This window comes from Anoplopoma fimbria, chromosome 6 (genome assembly GCF_027596085.1).
Source record: "Anoplopoma fimbria isolate UVic2021 breed Golden Eagle Sablefish chromosome 6, Afim_UVic_2022, whole genome shotgun sequence".
NCBI classification, from domain to species: Eukaryota; Metazoa; Chordata; class Actinopteri; order Perciformes; family Anoplopomatidae; genus Anoplopoma; species Anoplopoma fimbria.
In genome coordinates, this window is record NC_072454.1 from 7,352,069 (window position 1) to 7,367,389 (window position 15,321).

At 37.6% G+C, this 15,321-nt stretch overlaps 1 protein-coding gene across 6 annotated transcripts in view; it reads left to right on the top strand.

Moving 5' to 3' along the window:
• camk2g2 (calcium/calmodulin-dependent protein kinase (CaM kinase) II gamma 2) overlaps positions 1 to 14,889 on the top strand; it is a 59,782-nt gene extending 44,893 nt beyond the window's left edge. The window contains exons 14-22 of one of the 6 annotated variants that reach the window (XM_054600307.1): positions 97 to 177; positions 2,321 to 2,365; positions 3,697 to 3,751; positions 5,729 to 5,833; positions 6,192 to 6,323; positions 7,300 to 7,375; positions 7,626 to 7,720; positions 8,470 to 8,721; positions 10,731 to 14,889. In XM_054600307.1, the coding sequence (XP_054456282.1) occupies positions 97 to 177; positions 2,321 to 2,365; positions 3,697 to 3,751; positions 5,729 to 5,833; positions 6,192 to 6,323; positions 7,300 to 7,375; positions 7,626 to 7,720; positions 8,470 to 8,702 (822 nt within the window). In that variant the 3' untranslated portion in view covers positions 8,703 to 8,721; positions 10,731 to 14,889. Of the gene's footprint in view, positions 1 to 96; positions 178 to 2,320; positions 2,366 to 3,696; positions 3,752 to 5,728; positions 5,834 to 6,191; positions 6,324 to 7,299; positions 7,376 to 7,625; positions 7,721 to 8,469; positions 8,727 to 10,730 lie in introns of all 6 variants that reach the window. The other 5 variants (XM_054600302.1, XM_054600301.1, XM_054600303.1 and 2 more) reach the window with 5 other exon arrangements.
• The last annotated feature ends 432 nt before the right edge of the window (positions 14,890 to 15,321 follow it).

Here is a 15,321-nt window from a genome sequence, read left to right on the forward strand (position 1 = left end):
TCCTTGTCTACCTGAGATTCCCAGAGGCTGGTTTATGGCCCAGTGGGAGCAGTGGGAGCCGTGGGAGTCATTCTGTGTTGTGTTTCTTTGCCCCAGTCGCAGGGAAACAACAGTAAAAACAGTGTAGTAAGCAGCAGCAGCACCAAAGACAGCAGCATGTCATCTTCAGCACCAATGGTACCTCATCTCTATTTGGTTTTATCTCACATTGCTTTTTACGGCATCATTTCATTGTTTACATCTTTTCAATGTTTAGTTCTGTCTCCTCCTCATCTTTTTTTTTGTGTCACACCCCATGTTAAGGGAAATCTTTTTTTCTACTTTGTACCTCTCTCTCGTGCCTCATCCTCTGCCTCTTTGCTTCTGTTTTGAACACAAACTGTGATGTTGGACGTGGATTTGATGACTTTAAAATTGAACGACTGGCTTGTGCCTTCGAGTGTCTCTCCTGGCTTGTGTTTTACCCAGACCTTCTGTGGACACACTTGTGTGTGTATATGTGTGTATATATATATATATATATATATCACAGCGCACTGCACTGACAGGTAGACAAATGACTTTCATTTTGCAGTACAACAGCAGGCACTTCAATCACTTTCTGCTCAGCCACTTCCTGGTAACCCCTTGTTGATGGTTTGCCTGTTAAGAAGAACAGGTTTATGGCAATTTCTCGGAAAGCAGAGCTCAAAAGAGATTGAACCTCTACTACATCAAAATACCTTTTTTTTTTAAATTTAATTTTAACAAATGCTTTTTGATATGTCAATTGTAAATGACAAGGACTTCTGGGTAAAACAGGAGCTGGAGTGGATGGGTAACAGAGAGACATCATAATTGTGTGAAGATGCAGCCCCTGTTTTCATATATGTAATGGGATTAAGCCATATATAGTGTACAATATTTAATAAATGCTTCCCCATATGGCTTTGAATATGGCAGTCTCAACTTAATCAAAGCCAAACCTCTGATCTCATTAAGATAAGGGTTGGTTAAAAATTGCCAGTCTAGATTCCCCCATAATCCCATATGTCATCAAAGGGGCTGGATGTTCTGAGGTTGTGGTTCCTAGATGTTTGGTCCAGTGTTGATTGTATATCAGGAGAGAGACAAACTGACTGACTATACCTGTACACTGTGGGTTTGTATTCCAACAATGAATGCGGAACTTGGGTACTCTTGAATTTGCTTTGAGCTAAATGTTTCTGTGGCAGCGTCGAGGTTGAGGATGAGGAGTGGAAACACAAACACACAGTTGCCAGGATTAATGCAGCGTTCATGCCACGTACAATGGAAGGTGTTCGGGAAAGAGTCATATTGTCATAACTCGGAAGTGTTGGTGGCATCAGAGTACTCAGGATGGTAATTGCTAGTGTTGACAATAACAAGTTAAAATGCACTGAATAAAGTAACCTAGCGTTGAGCTGTTAGCTAGTATGATATTGCATGTAGCTAAAAGCTAGTGTGCATTTACTAATTTGGGATTAAAGCCTCTATGTGTAGATTTTTAACGTGGTTATAGAATTTTCAAAACATACATGGGATAGTGAGACTCGATAAACACAACTGGAGATACATGGTTGTCACTGGGCGGGAAGAACACAAATATTTACCTCTGAGATGAAAAGTAAAGTGATAGAAAATGGAAATACTATAGTACAAGTACCTTCATCCTTAAGTACAGTACTTCAGTAAATATACTTGGTTACATTCCACCACTGAATATATAATTATTGTGGTGCTCTTACAGTATAAAGGTTATTTTATCAAAGCACAGAAAAACCTATTTTGTGTGTTTGGAGCGTGTACACTCGTTCATTAATGCATCAGTTTCTGTTTGCTTTTCAAATACCTCTGTAATTATTTAGTGCCACATTGTATACATCAGAGTTTCCCAGTTGTAACTTCCATTTAGAGATTAGATATTGAAGCAAACATTTAAAACACTTGAACTATGAGGTGACATGAACATCTGCACTCACACTTGCATGCATGCATACAGTCACTCACAGAAACCCTCCTCCTCCTCAGTCGAGGCCCTAGCTGGTGAAGGTTCTAAGTCTTCATGTTTTCATGCATTTTGGAGATTCTTCAATGATCCTGCGGGTCGCATTTCTACAGACAGACTTACACTGAGCACCTTGTCATCTACAGCCATATAATCACCATAAATGTTCCTCAGCCTCTGTATTGTAGCTCCTGTGCTTTGGTGTCGTTTTGGTGTGCGCACATGCATCTGTTTTGTATGTTTGTTGCCGTTCCCTGGCATCTCTCCCCCTGTGTCTCCCTGCATGGTAAAGTGTCTCCTACCTCCCCCCAGGAAGCCCAGACAACTGTTGTACACAACCCAGCTGACGGCACCAAGGTAAGCCCTCCTCCTCCCACCACTAGCCACTAACACTCGCAAGTAACTTGTGGAGGATTTTTCTCTAAATAAACTCCAGACATCGCTGTCGACTATAACAAAAATTACTCTGGTTTCATTGTGCACCTAATGTGAACTGGCTTCTGTCAGTGTGTTTCATTACGTCTCTTCCTGTTTACCAGGAGGGATTTCACAGGAGGGTCAAGCCCTGTGAACTCCCCAAATCTGTAAGCAGATCAGTTGAGCTTCACAGTGTGAAGGTGCACTATTTTAGAGCCTCTGGAATAAATGTAGAGTTTCAGTGTTTTATTAAAATCAGCTAATAAATATATAAATAAATACTCTTCTGCTTAAACAAGATTATAACAAAAGGTAAAATGAATAATGAATAATAAAATTGCAAATCCATTAAATAAAAATACAAATATAAAATTCCAACAAGTCAATATGAACAAGCTCTGTTCGTTAATTGTTGTTCTTAAACATCAGCACCTTATTTCTACTGATTGCCTCAACAGTCCAAAGTGTGCAGAAGATCATGGAGTTTTTATATTTGAAAAGGTTATATCAACTGATTGCAATAACATGAACACACAAAAGCAAAATGTAACATTAATTTGATTCAATTTTATTTATAAAGCCCTATATCACAAATTACAAATTTGCCTGAAAGGCTTTGTAATCTGTCCAACCCTCCTCGGACCCTCGCATCAGATAAGGATTAACACCCCTGCAGAAAAAAATCCTATAACTGGGAGTTGCCAACCAATTAGTTGGTTCCATTTGACTTGACCAATAGATATAATTGGATATCATCTGCATAACGATGAAAGTTTATGGAGCGTTTTCTAATAATATATCTTCTAAAACTCATGTCAGGCCTCTTACTTAAATGGGAACCCTCCACCATGCTGCTTGTGCTGTGATGTTGGTTTACAAGCTTGAAAGATAATAGTATCAATACAGATTCAAATGCTGCTGCTGTTACACAATTAACTTTACATTGACACTATTTTAAACACACTCCTTCCTGTTACAATTAGCCACACAATTTCAAATTGCACACACACTTTGCTGCTCATATATGTGTGGCTCTCTGCGCTTCCCCTCGCTGCTGTCCTGGCTGGTTTGTGCTCCTGGGAGGGAGTTGTCCATCTGTCCGTCAGGTTGTCTTTGTGTCCGTATGGGCAAGTTGTCCAAAGCTTCCCCGACCCTGTCTCACCTTCTCATTAAAAAATGATTTGTCCTGCTATTTATCTTTCCCCACCCATCATCCATTTCTCTCTCTTTCCATCTCTTTTCTCTCTTTGCCTAACCTCTCTGTCTGACAGGGCTCCACGGAGAGCTGTAATAACACAGAAGAGGAGGAGATGAAAGGTAGGAAAGGTACTTGTCCAACTTTCACCTACTCTGCATGTCTCTTTTTGTTCACTGTTTATTTTGTCAAGGTTTTGTCACTTGGCTGAACTCCAGATCAGATAGAGAAAGATTACAACATATTTCTTCACTATATATTTGAGGTAATGCATGGCTACTGAGTAGAGGTTAAGGGCAACTGTCAACTCCGCTTCAGTCAAGGTAGTGGAGGCTTGTAGATCCAGTAAGATTAGTGGTTGAAATATGACCGTAAAGACAAATTTGATGTGAAGAGTTGGATGTAAATACTCTCCATGTATGTGGACGGATACAGTTGTTGTATGTACTTTTGCTGTTGTCTCCATTTACATCATGTTCTATCGCTCCAGAGCAAAACACCAAACCTCTTTGCTTCGTTTTTTATTGATGGTGTGCACGAGTGCTTGCATGCTAGCATCACACGCCACTTAAGCCTTCAATGAGTCGTCTCAGCTCGGGGAATGACCCTTTTAATGTTTGCAGGTGATTTAAGTAGGACAGAGCTACCTCCAGGAAAAAGTTAATCCAATTACTTAAGGCAGCTTTCTGTGGGTTTACCGGTACTTCATCTTATGGTGGATAATCACTGACATGCAATCAGGAGGCTGTTCTCTGTGTCTCCCTGAAGTTGATTGAACTTATCTATACAACTCCCAGTAGATACATGGATTGCATGCTAAGGGTATGTAAAATAATTTTTCTTGTGTGCTCTGAAATATCAAGCAAGCAGTGCAAGGATGCTTCAGCTCCTCTATGTAGAAAATCACAGTGAAGGAAAGTTCTTTAAGATGAAGCATTTTTTGACTGCATTCAAACAATTCTGCAACTCACAAGTTTTCTGCAGCCTGTTGCATCAGCGGATCATACGTTTGAGTGTAAATCAAAACGTATGATCTAATTTCTGCACATGTATGTTCCAAATAATGGGCAATACTTTACTTTTGACATCCTGTTTTCTTTGACTAATCACAACAAAATTGAAGTTGAAATGTATGTGTCGTGCAGTGGAGCAATAGTAAGATCAAGTGGTGATAAACTAACATCAGAAATATTTCTCATTTCACTCTTCAGTAACCATTTTATTGTTTCAATAAGTTGAATGTTTCTTATACGGTTATATTGTGCATCTCTGCTTCCTGTAAGTTAAACCAAGCATGCATGTCAGTGTCCTAAACAATCATAAGTATAAAGTGTGCAGATGCAACAGGCTGCTGATCTCCATGTGGCCTTCATGCTTTAGAATAAAGCTTCTAAAAGGTTATTCAGTATGGATCACACTTGACCTGAGACGGTTGGCTACATACGGTTTGGGTTTCCAGTTAATTTGTTTCTTGCTTTCTGGTGTCTGAATCAGCTGGTTTTGATAGTTTCTGTCTGTGTGTGCAGTGGGTTTCTGCCTCACTACTCCGTGTTGGTGTGGCTTCCTATGCTTGTTGTGATGAGTGATTTACAGTGCTGGCCTGTATTGCTGAAACATTTAATCAATAAACTGAGAAGTTAGTGGATGGAAATTAATCAACAACCATTTTGATAATTTGAACCAAAAATCCATCCCCCTATATACACGTCGAGCTGTGGGAACTTCTGTTTAGGGCTGCTGCAACTAACAATTATTTTTATTATTCATTAATCTGCTGATAATTTGTGTATAAAATGAAATAATAAAATGCCTTTTATAATTATCCACTGTTATAAATATCTTGTTGTATTTGGTCAACTAAACCCAAAGTCAAAATCTTCATTTATTTTGAAAAGCTGGTAGTATTAAATGTATGACATTTTTGATTAATCCCTTATTAAACTAGTTTCAGCGCTAGAATTTTTTACTACTTTTTGGCATTTTACAGATTAAACAATTGATTAACTTGCAAATAGATTGACTTATTAAGATTGAAAACTCTTAGATAGTAAGCTCACTGCCAGTGTGCATCTGCTTGTATTTGTGTGTTTGTCTTTGGATGGAGGCAGTGGCTTCCTGTGAGTCCACTGGTACAGACAGTACAGTGGTAAGCCAGTGCAGCACCATTGAGGAACAGACCCAGACCCTGTCTCCTCGCTGCACACCACCTACCTGTAAGTCGGCAGCAGTCTACCCGACTCAACTCTCAGCTCTTATCTTTGTTACCTCACCTTAACCGACAACAAATCTACCCTTCAAGTAAAACATACTCCTTCTCCTCCACTCTTTCCACCAACTTACTGCACTAGTTCCCCTCTGTCCTCCTGTGCTGCCATCTACTGGCACATAGGCCTGACTACAAACTGTTCCCTCTCTCTGAGTGTCTGGAGGCCGTTTTTTCTTACAATAAATGCTTCGTATACTTTGTGCAGAATAAACCATTTTAAATGCCATGCATATAGTTATATACATGGCATCTCAGCTTTGTTAAATATAACTTTATTTTACTGGGATAACTGTGCCTGCCTGCAGCTGGTCCCCTGCAGGAGGCTGCTAGCAGCCCCAGTGTCCCTCAGACCAGTCCAGCTCAGAGCGCCTGTCTTGGTCCCGAACCAGAGTCCGCTCTGGCGTCCCCCGCGGGCATCAGCCGCAACCTGCAGCAGAGTAAGTGCCAGGCAGGTTGTGCTCCTGAAGTAGTGTTCATACAGACTGTTTTTAACTTTCTGATGGCAGAAAGTTTAAGGGATTTATGAACACAGAGTTACATGCAGGTGTGGAGGATTTGCTAGCTGTCTTTATCTGACTCCGCCTCTGCATGTTCAGTGTGTATGCATGCAGTTTGTGCTTTTCTGGTGTGATGTTTTGCTAATGCATTTGTGCCACATTCTCTGAATATTTGCTGTATTTGAGTAATTTTTGGCCCGCTCCCAAAGAATAAGGCTTTTTTAAATTATTAAACTGCAGTGGATTTCATTGGTGTGTGTGTGTGTGTGTGTGTGGGCACAGTGAAAGATATTTAGAGTTGCAAAGAGTTGTGACCTGTCATCTTAGTTTATTATTTTTTTATTTGAATGGTCTTCTAAAACATTTGTTTGTCCACATTTTAGCTGAGATATCTTGAAAATTATAATGAAAAATATAATTGAGTAACCAGGTAAACACGGTAATAATGATTCAAGTCAGCCAAATATATCCATGATAACTATTGATGGACACTGACAAACCTCACTCTCATCATGGGGGGAATTGCAACTCCTGCACAAAGGTTGTGTCCAGATGTCAGCGATGGTTTGCAGAACACATCGTGTTTGTTTGTGGCCAAAGGAACGAAGAAATGTGGGTGTTTCGGGGTTTTAGCGGCACATGTACTCTTGAGTGTAACAACTTCTCTTGATGTTGTGTTTGAAATGGATAGTGGACATAGTGTTGTGTGTGTACAGGGTGACCTGAAATGTCACTGTTATTATTACCAGAGGCTGTGGCCATGTGATGAACTCATTTCAAATGTCAGAGGTTTCAAGTAAGTTCAGCTAAAGCACTAGGAGCGGTATTTCTATGTTCAACGTCCAAATGATTTCTGACGCTCTCAAACCTCTTCTGGTTGTCTTCCCCCTCCTCCTCTCTGTCTCTCTGTTTTCAGCTCGTAAACAGGAGATAATAAAGATGACAGAGCAGTTGATTGAAGCCATCAACAATGGGGATTTCGAGGCGTACACGTAAGTTTGCATATGTGATTTAAACAATACAAGTCATAAAAGGCATTTTGTCACTTCTGACAGAAAAAAACTATTTATTGATTCCCTGTGAAATACATACATTACTGTACAAAGCCTGTTTTGTGATGAACAAACCTTGAAAGCTATAACTCATGTATCTTGTTCTGCAGCATTTAGTTCCCCACATTCTTCACTGCAGCATCAGTTCTAAATCTTAAATGCATTTATGGTTATTTGTTTCCTCTGACAGGAGAATCTGTGACCCTGGACTGACTTCTTTTGAGCCAGAGGCCCTTGGAAACCTGGTGGAGGGCATGGACTTTCACAAGTTCTACTTTGACAACTGTAAATTGCTCGGTGTTGTTTTTTTTAAATTATTATTATTGTAAAATCCAAATTAAGACATATTATTTTGGGAAAAAACAGATTAATTAGAGTGTTGCTTTGGAAAGAAACAGCCAATGTCATTGGAGTAATAGACTACAGCTTTGCCCAAATTAGCTTTTTTTTTTTTTTAAATCTAAATTGTGACTTAACATCTAATCCAAATAAAGACAGAAACCATAGAAATTTTAAGCTTTTAGGGCAACTTGCAACTATTTCATATTTATTATTCATCAATCTGCCAAGGGGTATTGAGTTTTTCTAATATGGAATACTAAGACAAAAAAAAGGCAAACGTTCACATTTGAGAAGCTGGAATGACACTTCATCGACTATGTTGCAAGTAAATTGACTAATTGTTGCATCAGTCCTGTCACCTCTTAAAATCTGCAGTGTGTTCACCTTCACAAACGTGTTTCCAAACACACTTCCTGTCATAATGAATCTTTGGGGAAATGTGTGTAAAACGATAAGCGAGGCACGATGAAACATGAAAATGTCTATTTATTCAATTACATTTATGAATTCACTTACCCATTAGTTATCTAATAGATGCTTCCTCTTGTCATTTGAAGCAGCCGACATGTTTTGTGCATTGACATGTAATATACTAAATGCTCTCAAATTTGGTTACTTAGATACCCATTGACACCCGATAATCATCAGAAGTCCATTTATATCAGCTGAACTGTATATTTCCATCCCCACAGTGCTGAGTAAAAACAGCAAGCCGGTGCACACCACCATCCTCAACCCCCACGTCCACCTGATCGGCGAGGATGCCGCCTGCATCGCTTACATCCGCCTGACGCAGTATATGGACACCCAAGGCCGGCCGCGCTCCTGCCAGTCAGAGGAGACGCGTGTGTGGCATCGCCGGGATGCCAAATGGCTCAACGTGCACTTCCATTGCTCAGGAGCACCAGCTGCACCGCTGCAGTGAACTGAGAAGCCAGGCCCAGGTAAGGTGATAACGCGTCACTATTATGACACTCAATAACAGTCTCATTCTGCATGAAAGGATTGTGGTCGACCAGGGGCTTTAAAAGTTTTGACGACTCAGTGCCAATTTAGGGAGCCGCCATATGATTTAGGGGCACAACAAAAAGTGCACCCATAAAACAAAATGTCTTGTCCATCCGAGATATTCATATGACTTTTCAACATACTATACTATGACATTTTTCAACATACTATACTGTGACATTTTTCTGACTTTCTTTGACATACTAAACTATGACTTGTTTTTACTTTTATCGACATTCTATACTATGACTTTTTTCATACAATACCATATTTTTTTTTCAACATACTATACTATGACTTTTTTTGACATGCTACATTGTGAAACTTTTTTTCGGCATACTATACTATGACAATTTTTCAACATACTATACTATGATTTTTTTTTTTGTCATTCAATAATGTGACATTTTTCGACATGCTATACTATTACTTTTTTATTTTTTTCAACATACTATGACTTTTTTATAATAAAAAAAAAAATCAACATGCTATAATAAGACTTTTTTCGACACACTATACTGGGACTTTTATTTTTTTACTTTTTTCGGCATACTATAATATGACTTTTTTCGGCATACTATACTATTACTTTTTTATGATTTTTTTTTCACATACTATATGTTGAGATTTTTATGACTTTTATTGAAACACTATACTATGACTTTTTTCGACACACGATACTGTGACATTTTTTATTACTTCCTGGGACAAATTGTACCAGGACATTTTTTAATGACTGTTTAATGACTGTTAAAACCCAGCTCTCTAGGGAAAGGTGAGACAAAATAAAACCAGTTGTAATTGGTAAAATAAAGTTATTTATTGACAAGGAACTTAAAAGTGTACAGACACAAACAAAGAAGCAAACTACAAATGGGACAGATGGCCTATGGCTGCTGTTCAAAACAAATTTAACAAAATGACCGAAAGATTGCTCTTAAAATAAGAGTTATTGACTTTACGTAAAATACAAATACAAATTCTTATTGGCTGATCCAGACATTTTTTTCTATCATACTATTTTATTACTTTTTTTTTTACTGTGGGTGTTTTAGTACATTTTTATCACATACTATACTTATATTAGATTTTTTGTAAAGCATACTATACTTTGACATTTTTTATGACATCTCTGGCATTTTAATTGCATACTTTGCTTTCTATACTATGGATTTTAAATGTTATTTTCAAAGCATACAATCCTATGGCATTTTATGACAATTCTACTTCAATAAAAAAAAAATTTACTTTTTTACAAAAAAGATTGGACAAACTTTATTGTACATTTTTTATTGCATTTTTAAGGCAGACTATACATGATTGTTGTGTATGAGATTTAAATAGCGTACAAAATAGTTTGGCTTCTTTAACGACATTTTTTGTGACATTACATTTTTATGGCAAACTGGCAAACTTTTAATGTCATTCTCATCACATACTATAGTTTGACTATTCAAGCATATTTCTTATGACATACTTTAGTGGGTTTGGCGTATGACTTGTTTAATGCCATTTTTTGTGACCTTCTTATGGCATACGATACTGTGACATTATTTAGCATATTATGTCACTTTACAATTACCTTTTTATAACTTTTGTCACAAACTATTAATGACATTTTTATGGCACTCTATACTTGAACTTTTTTAATGCAATTCTTATAAGTTATAACATTTCCATGACATACTATACTATGGCTATTAAATTACTAATATGGCTTTTTATGATATTTTTATTTCATATTACACTTTGACTTTTTAATAACGTACATTTTTTATGTTCCTGTTTATTCTTTTATTTCATTTCTTAAACTTTGAACAGAACAGAATAGATTCCAGTGAGTGATTTCTCAAAACCTCGACATATAAACCCTAAACCATCTGCATTGATAGATATAACTAGGTCAACAGTTTTCCCACTAACCTTTGCCTTCTTCCTCCTCCAGCTTTGCCTGAACTCTAAAGCAGTTTGGAGCATTTATCTCCGTGGTCGGATTGGTGCCTGGATCCTGACCAGGAAGAGGCTGCTTGGAAAGTTGTAAAAACACAAAAGTGGGGAAAATACATTATAAATTAAACAAAAAATAAGAAGCATATTTCAAAAAGCTTGACTGAATGACCGATCACACAGACCAACACCAATCCAGTCCAAACCTAGCTATGTGATGTGGGTCCCGGCTGACGTCAGCCCCTTCTTGGAGATGGTGCATGCTTCTGGTGGCGACACAGGGGTGATGCTGTCCTGGTCTTTGGGGCCTCGTCTCCCATGGCCTTTATTTCCCCGTCTGTTTTGTCTGTTATCAGGAAAAGTATTAACTGTTAAATATATATTTGAACAGATAAACGAGTACATTGACACACATAGTGGATGGAACGGGGGGAGCAAGTATAATATTTGAAAAGTGTGATTTCTTTTTTGTTTTGCAGAACTTGTACTGCTAGAATAACTGTTTGTTTTCCAGTTCACAGGTATATTTGTTTTGGGTTTATGGGAACTGTATCGACTAATATCAATTTAATATCAGAATTTAACATCCATTTTGGAGCATCTGTGCACAAAGTTTTCAAGGGGTTGTTGAAAAAGGATGAATCTTAATCAAAAAGGGGAATTTAGTTTGATAGAATTGTGTATGAATAGATATTTATATAGAGGAAAAGGGGGAAAATATTTACTTTCAGGGTGAAGGAAGGGGAGTTAAGCATGTTTTTTCTGTTAGTTTTTTTGCCTTGTGGCCCCGACGTGTAAATACCAACACAAATATTCACACACCATGCATGCAAGCATACACACACGCACACACATACAAGGTCCCTGTGCTCCAGCCTTTAGGGTCGAGCCTCTCTTGAGCTTAAGACATTAACACGCATCCAGGCCAGCTCATCCTGAAGTTGCAGAAGGCCTCCACCCGTCTGCCCTGCAGTGATGGAGACGAAACACTGAGCGGTGCCATCGCTCCTCACATCTCTATAAACTACCTAATCAAAACGCATGGACGCACTCTCATGGCAACTTTTTTTGCTTTTCTATCATCCGTCTTTGTGTAGTTTTGACGTGAAGCTTGAACTATTTTAAACTATCTAATGGCCTGTACTGTTTTTGCACAGACACTTAACGACTCGATGCTGTTGTGTTCTCTCTCCTGAGGGAGCGAACCGTTCTGCAACTTCAGGTTACGCTCGCCACAATCCTTCCTGTCCACCATACCTCTCCCCCTCTACTTCAATCATTCCTGCCTCTCACACACATCGTCCACCTTATTACTGTCCAAGTAGCAACTCGCTGTGTAATGATGATGATGTCACCCTTATGCCTGTCTCTTGTTCTGATTGTGTTCTTAAAATCTGTGTGTTGTCAGTCTTGGCTTGCTGTACTTCTGTGTGAATTATATATATATATATATATATATATATATATATATATATATATACATATATATATAAAAAATCAAAAAAAAAAGCATGTTAGAAAGGGAATGCAGCTGAAGAATTGGACAAAAAAAAACACGGCATGATGGGAAGAGGGCTATGCCGACTGGAGGGCTGAGGGCCCTTCGCTGATGTCAATCAATGGTTTTGGTCCTTTTTTGGTCACTGTTTCTGTTGTAAATGTAGTAGCTGTTAGTGTTTTGCTGTTGATATTTTTAAAGTCGTTTTAGCCAGAACTGTAAAAAAAGAAAAAAAAAAGAGGGTTTGAAATGAATGGAGGGGGAGACTGCCACAACCCTTTTTTTTACTTCCCCTAATTCCCCCTCACACACGCTGATCAACACACACACTGAATGCTGAAATCTTGAGACAAAAAAAACCTTCTTCCACTCCTGTGGCTGATTATATTGGAACTCACAGCATCATATAAGCACATGAGATTCTCCCTTTTAAAGAGGACAAATCATATCTCTGTGTCGATGGTTAAACTTCACAGCACTGTTTTTTCACTGTGTCGTAGAAACTTTGTTAGTGTGTGAGTTTGTGCTACGCTGCTCTAAAGTAACTTGTGCTCTACGTAGTCTGTTACCGGTTATCACGATGATGCATCAAAGCATCACACACACCTCGGCTTTGTACGTGCACTGAGACAGTCGAGCAGATTTAAAAAAAATATTGAATAAAACATTGTGAATCATATGTGAGATCCGTCCTACTGTATCAGCCAGCTGTGCTTTCTGTGACATATCCGACATGCCATGAACACTGTGTCGCCGCCCACACACTTCTTGCACCATGATGACCATTACTGAAACTATGTGATGTTTTTTATGGCTCTAAGTAGATCTGTGTGTGTGTGTGTGTTTTGTTGCCGCCAATCTGACAAGATGCTTTTCTTTGTGTATTTCCATGAAGATGTTTTAAATGGAAAAGTAAAATGCAGTTAAACTTTACATGTTATCTTAACAAAGGGAAACTGATCTAAGGGAACAAACAGCATTATTCAGTTTGCCGAAGTATTTGGACCAAGTTGGATCAAGTTGAAAATTGCATTTTTGATCGATGAATATGAAGCCAGAATAAACCTTCACAGCAGAAAATTTAACAAAAGAAAATACAACATGGTAAACAATGACATTAAAAAAGGCTGCTTCCCCTTCAGTTCTTCCAGTTGGACTATATTGTGTGACTTAATGGAACAGAACCGCCATTATTTATGTTATTAGTTACACATGTGCTTTCCTTGCAATGACAATAGATTAAAAAATTGACAGATTTTGACAGAAGAACAGGCAGTTGATGCAGTGAGCCCACTCACACGTTTGACCTTTTTCTTTATTGTTATAGAACACTGATTCCAAACCTTTTTGGCTTTTGACCCCTTAAAATCAGGCAGCATCTACTCACAGCTGATCACATATCAGTGAAAACCTCACAGGGCACCTTTAATCACCTCAGATTTATCCCAGGGTGAGAACCACTGTTGTATTGTGGTGTAATCTCCTAATTGTTAAATTGATTTACTGCAGAATTCTTAATTTTCAGATTTTCTTTCCAGGCTATTAATATCGGAAAGTATGCAGAGTTTCATCTAAACTTGACTTTCTTGGCTCATGTGACTAACAAATTGTAACTTGATAGGATTAAAGACACTAAAAGTAACCTTAATTTCACCAATTCAATCTCAGTAACTTGATATTGAATTAAATTTTTTTTTTTAATGTGACAATGACACTTAAATGATTAATCTAAATATGTGAACCTGAAACAAATCCTTTAAATCAAGTTTTACATTTTTTTTATATATGAAATGACCCTCTGAAAATTTCAAAGAGGTAAATTCAAACCACAAATTCAGAAATATGAGCTCAATATTTCAGTGCTATAAATAAATATTCTGCAGTAAGTTTAATGTCACAATTATGCTCTTGAAATGTAAATGATATGGCCCGTCTTTGCTTACATAGAGTCCTACAGAGTGACCTCCCTGCTTCAGTGTCAATGAGCTCCATGGTGATGTAATAGATTGCTATTTAATGCGACAGGGTAACGACTTTAGAGTCTCACTGATGTAAATAGGATACGTGACCAAAAATAAGCTTACCTTCACACAGAGTAACTTTGGGCTGATCGCTGCTACGACCTACAACAGAACGATAACTCACAGTAGGTCAAGTGACATCTGTTGTTTTGCTTCATATACATTTTTGTAAACTCAATATTTAAAATACTTTGGCAAATGTCTCATATATATGTTGGATAAAAACAGAACCTGACTGACCTGAGGGGGAAAATAAGATCATTGGAATGTTGAAAAAGGATATTTAAAAAAACCACAATGTTTAACATCAACACTATATATGCAGTTCTACAAAATGGAGGAAATATGCATGTCTACTTTCTGGTAATTTTTCACTGTTTTCTTGATAAAGAAATGGAAATCTATGTTACTTGCATCCTCAAGGTTATGAAATGGCTCCGTCTGAGATATCGGAAACAATTGATGTTATCTCACAGTGAAATGCATAAACGGTTAGCAAAAGCCTTAGCTTGTATGTAAGTACGTTTATTGCAGAGTAGCCTTATACTAAAGGGGCTACATGTGTCTATACTCTGAGTTTCATTTGGATGCTGGATTTTTTTGCATGATCATACAGTTAATAAACATACATTAAAAACGATCAGGTGTTTGTTTGGATGGTTGTTCTTCATAGCCTTGTGATTAGAAAATGAAAGAGTATTTAATAAATATAAAATTTCAAAATTGGTGTCTGTTTCTCTCGTGTTGCAGCTTAAACATGTCATTGTGTTGTGGATGCAGTTATGAAAGTATAGTTTTGTTATTTACAGCTGTTTTTTAAGGAGCATAAGGACAATATACTTATACTACAATATTATTCATCGTATTATAATTTATAGCATTTAAATATGTATCCGTTTAAATAATTAAGAGCAAACTTAGTTTTTTCTTTAAATGTAAAAGTGAGAATGTATAAGAATGGATTATTGTTAAATGCACTCAACAGCGTTCTGATGATGTGATTTTGCATTGACTAGTTATAACTGATATTTAAAATAGTTCTTATTAATATCATTGATTGCAACCATTTG